This window comes from Corylus avellana, chromosome 5 (genome assembly GCF_965113065.1).
Source record: "Corylus avellana chromosome 5, dhCorAvel1.hap1.2, whole genome shotgun sequence".
NCBI classification, from domain to species: domain Eukaryota; kingdom Viridiplantae; phylum Streptophyta; class Magnoliopsida; order Fagales; family Betulaceae; genus Corylus; species Corylus avellana.
Genome location: NC_142494.1, coordinates 23,970,723 through 23,974,924, shown reverse-complemented (window position 1 = coordinate 23,974,924; position 4,202 = coordinate 23,970,723). Strand labels below are relative to the sequence as shown.

General features: G+C 38.9%; 1 protein-coding gene across 2 annotated transcripts; it reads right to left on the bottom strand.

Moving 5' to 3' along the window:
- Positions 1-322: 322 nt before the first annotated feature.
- On the bottom strand, positions 323-3,734 carry LOC148585949 (protein GAMETE EXPRESSED 3-like). 2 transcript variants are annotated; one of them, XM_088516991.1, is made up of 9 exons: positions 3,690-3,734; positions 3,131-3,454; positions 2,700-2,946; positions 2,005-2,289; positions 1,648-1,734; positions 1,510-1,542; positions 1,379-1,438; positions 1,157-1,299; positions 323-892 (listed from the first exon to the last, which is right to left on the bottom strand). In XM_088516991.1, exons 1-9 carry the CDS (start codon positions 3,717-3,719, stop codon positions 323-325), a joined length of 1,779 nt encoding a protein of 592 aa, XP_088373117.1. In that variant the 5' UTR covers positions 3,720-3,734. The 2 variants fall into 2 exon arrangements, with proteins under 2 accessions (XP_088373117.1, XP_088373118.1); XM_088516992.1 differs by having other exon boundaries at positions 2,694-2,946; positions 3,690-3,719.
- Positions 3,735-4,202: the final 468 nt, after the last annotated feature.

Genomic DNA, 4,202 nt, shown 5'->3' with positions numbered 1-4,202 from the left:
GTTGTGGCATTTAGAGTGGGGGTTGCTGTGGTGTTTTGACATATTACAATAGTTTATGGTGAGATTATATTTTCCATGTAAATTTGGCATGTTCTTGTATTATGCGCTCTTGGTGCTTGTTTAATTGTTTAATTGCTTAGAATCACACATAGACGGTAGTTTTCCCGAAAAGCCAACTGTCCTGCCTTTCATGTACAGGCATAGCAGATATATAAGGCACTTCCTTTTAAGAACGTAAACATTGTGCCATCTGCTTTGTGAATATGCATTAAATTAAATATGCTGTAATTTAATTAGTTAAATATAATCACTAATCCAGTTTCTAATTAGTTAAAGACAAGGTCTTTCTTCTCGTTAACCTTAATTTGCTATCAGTTTGCACGAATTCAACATCCCCCTCATCCTGTAATTTCACTTCTTTCGTTTCTTGCTTCCCAAACAAGGGATTGGCATATCCTCCAGAACTTGATGTGGTCTCTGATGGACTTCCCTTCCCGTCATTGCTTGAAGTCTCTGCTTCAATGGGTGCCTTTGCCTTTGCTTTTGCCTTAGCTGCTGATCCCTCCTCCTCTTCATGATCGCTGCTGCTTTCTGCAGAAGACGTATCACTAAGCGTGTGGAATATTGTCACACTTTCTTTCTTTGCACCTTGGAAAGAGTAGCTCCTTGTTTTCCCACCATCATATATTGGAAGCAGGGATTTTGACTTTGAGCCAGCCATGTCCCTGCCCAAACTGTAGGTTGTTGAGAGCTTTCTCTCTATGCCTTCCCTTTCTCGTACCATATCGCCCAACTTCTCAAGAACTTCATTGGCCACTGCCTCCTCTGCTGCTTTCACCTCAAGCTCCGTAATTGTCCTATCAAATGCTTTCTTTTTGAGCTGGAGAGAACGCTGAATGGCCAAAAACATAATGAATATTGTCAGAGTATTGCAGGTAAAATGAATTTCTAAGTTTCTCTTGAAGGCAATCTGAAAGAAGTGCCGGCGAATGATAAGTTCGTTTGTTTAATACCACGAGATCGACTGTTTGAGCCTTTACTCATTTGTGTATCCGGGGTTTACCCGATAGGGATGAGTCACAAAGATAGCAATATGCATCTTCCTCACCCCACTCTGTTGTTATTTTTAGCAAAATTTTAAGGATCCAAAGCTTACCCGCTTTTCTAGGAAACTTCCAAGGCCTTGACCTTGAAGCTTCTTTTTCCTCCAAAATATACAACAGAATCGTACAAGCCCAGCCAGTACGATCAAAGCAGCAGATTCAAATAGCAGGAACAACATTATAGCTCTTTCATTACCTGAAACAAAGAATAGTACAGGCAGCACATAACAGCACTCCATGATTCTCTTCAACATATGCAGAAGGTTGCAACTTACCTGTGTAGATGGTGAGATGCTTGGGTCTTGCTTGGGAGCAGCTGGATGCAATCTTCTGATCTGGTAATGAACACAAATTTAGATGCAGTGCACAGTATCATGAACTGAAAGAGGGTAATACGAATGATTACGCTTGGCACGGCATTGCAGTGGGTTGCCCATCTCTGCATCAATTACAATAAACATGATGTGAGTACAAGTACACTAAAACTCAGAAAATTCAAAGTTCAATTACAATAATCAAAGATGCTTTATTGGTAGAATCTCACTTGAAGCAGCAAAGAAAGCTAGCAGGATCCCCTCGTCTAGAACAAATTGTCGCAGATCACTCTCGGACAATAAGGATAAGAACTGACCTGATAAATTTCACTCAATCTATAAACATTGTACGTGGAAGGTGTCAAATCACTACTTATCTCAAAAGCTTACGTATTTAAGACAATTGGTGAATTAACATGGTATCAGAATAAAAAATTACTAATTTGTTCGAATTTGACTCTACAATTCTCATCCCATTTAGTTAAATAATCCACGTACTCATTCCTATCGGCTTAAATTTTGGAACAACCCATAATTTAAAGGAAGGAAACGATTTCAAACAATGAAGGCTCAAAAACTAAAATTACCAGTGCAGCTCTCAGACCAATAGATGGACCCAGTTGCTGGAACCAACAAAGTGAAGATTACATTTTTTGGTCGCATTGCTGAGACATAAGTATATTCACCAATTGTGCGGCTAATCTTTCCCTCCATCTCTGTTTGAGAAAGATAAACTGCATAGCCAGAGCAGTCAAGCACTGGACCAACTTGAACAACAGAATCCTGAGTATCTGCTTTTGAAAATTTCTTAAGCATCCCAGTTTGTGAAAATGAGTATAGGAATCCGTCCAGTGAACCAATAGATATCCAACCTGATAAAGAAGATCTTAGCAATTACAACCACCACGAAGAAGAAAAGAAAAAAAGTAACAGAAGACTGAATATGTTTATTTTAAACAAACCACAAATTCTGCAGAAAAAACCAAATCAATTGCAGAAATTTCACTGCCAATTTTAGGGTAATAAAAATTAGGAGCATAGTAAAAGTAGGAGAAAAAAGAGGGAATAAATGGGCAACTAAGGCTAAAAATATAACAATAACATATTCTTGTATTAATAGTCAACAAGAAATGAAGAGCTTAAAAACTACAATGAGAAGAACCAAAGCTGGACAATCATGAAAAGCCAGATGCTTTATACTGTAAAATATTTTGTACTCAAAATGAGAAATTGATATGGAAGCTAGGCAATGGGACTCAAGGCTTTGGTTATATTTAGTTACCATTAGAATCCACAACTGGTGCACATTCTGCTGCACTCAATGGCCCAATACTTCTCTGCCATAAAACAGTGCCCGAAGAAACATCTAGTGCCAGCACTAGGGCCCTGACCGGTACAGTGATATACAAACGGCCGTTGTTTCCCGGTGTGATGGTGAAATGTTTGTCGAGTGAACTGAAATCCTGGATCCATTTGAAGTAAGGGCTTCGAACCGACAGAGAATATAATTCTCCTTCAGTATTTGAAATCTGCCAAAGCATAACATCGACAAAACAAGTCCATAAGATTCAACGTGTATATATCAAAAGAGAGTTGATTCTTGAAAGCATGAGCAGGCCCAAACTGATAAATCACTAATAATTCTAGAAGTTTAAGCTTCAAATGGAGTCCCATGTGAGAGAAGAATGAAGGGAAGGGATGGGCAGAGCTTACATATATACTAGCTTCGCATTGATCAACCATGGGGACTGAAGTGAAGAAACAATCTGTTACATTTTTTCTGCAGCCTTGACGGTAGCCAAATCGGTAAAGCACAGGTCCAGCACTCCAGAGCAATTGCCCACGCGTCATGTATGCAAAGAGTCCTCGATTCTTAACATTGATAAATACAGATGAGCTCAGCGTGCTTACTGAGAGCCCAATAATTTCAAACTCTTCACCCGGTACTTGGCTGAAGAAAACTTCAGCAGCAGCTTCTGAAGTTCCAATATTTAAAAATGTGATCTTCACCACTCTGTTTTCTGCCACCAAATATATCTGGAAATGCTTTGCAACAATCAATGCATTATTGGGCACTAGAAGTTTGATTTAATTCACTTTTGGGTTTCGGGTTTGAATAGTTTTCTCTCGACGAAGCCGAATCGCATATTTTTTTCTGCTGGGAATCCTAAAATTATTTTGTCCCTAACAAATTTCATGTTTCAAATCTAAACGGCTACAAACTAGAATAAATTCAGTAACTAAAACATGAAAAAACAAGTAAATAGTGTACCTTTCCTTGACCACCATGAACTGGAGTCATACGAGGATTGCATGCATAGCCTAAAGATATGGTCCAAGCAATGGTGCCGTTACTTTCAAATGCAAACAAATTCTTCTCAGAACAAGCATAAATTCTCCCATCTTCTCCAATTAGAGGTTTCGAAAGCCTAAGTCCAGCAATTCTCGAAGGCTCTTCGGCTAAAAATAGAAATCATCACGTTAGAAAATTAGCAGAAAGAGAAACAAAACGGGAAAGAATAAAAAACCACCAAAATTTTCAACCAAGTCTTGTACACCCATAAAACTTGAAAAACTTGAGCAGAAAATTAAAAGCCATTACTCTTCTTCAATAACATCAAATGGGTTCAAATTATTGTCTGTGGGCGTGTGAGAGAGAAACCTGAAAGGAAGCGAGGATTCGCAGGGAATTTCTGGAATTCCGTGGGCTGAGAAGTGGTGGAAGCAGATCCGAAAAGGAGGGACAAGAGCAGAAATGGTTGTATCATCAGCATTGCAAAAGAAT

What these genes read in the sequence shown, in the direction of transcription:
- LOC148585949 (XM_088516992.1), bottom strand. Translation starts at nt 3,719, where the DNA reads ATGACTCCAGTTCATGGTGGTCAAGGAAAG. An exon ending in TGTGGATTCTAATGGTAACT is followed by an intron (nt 2,290 to 2,693) that starts AAATATAACCAA and finishes CTTCTTTATCAG; the next exon opens with GTTGGATATCTATTGGTTCA. An exon ending in AGCTTTCTTTGCTGCTTCAA is followed by an intron (nt 1,543 to 1,647) that starts GTGAGATTCTAC and finishes TAATTGATGCAG; the next exon opens with AGATGGGCAACCCACTGCAA.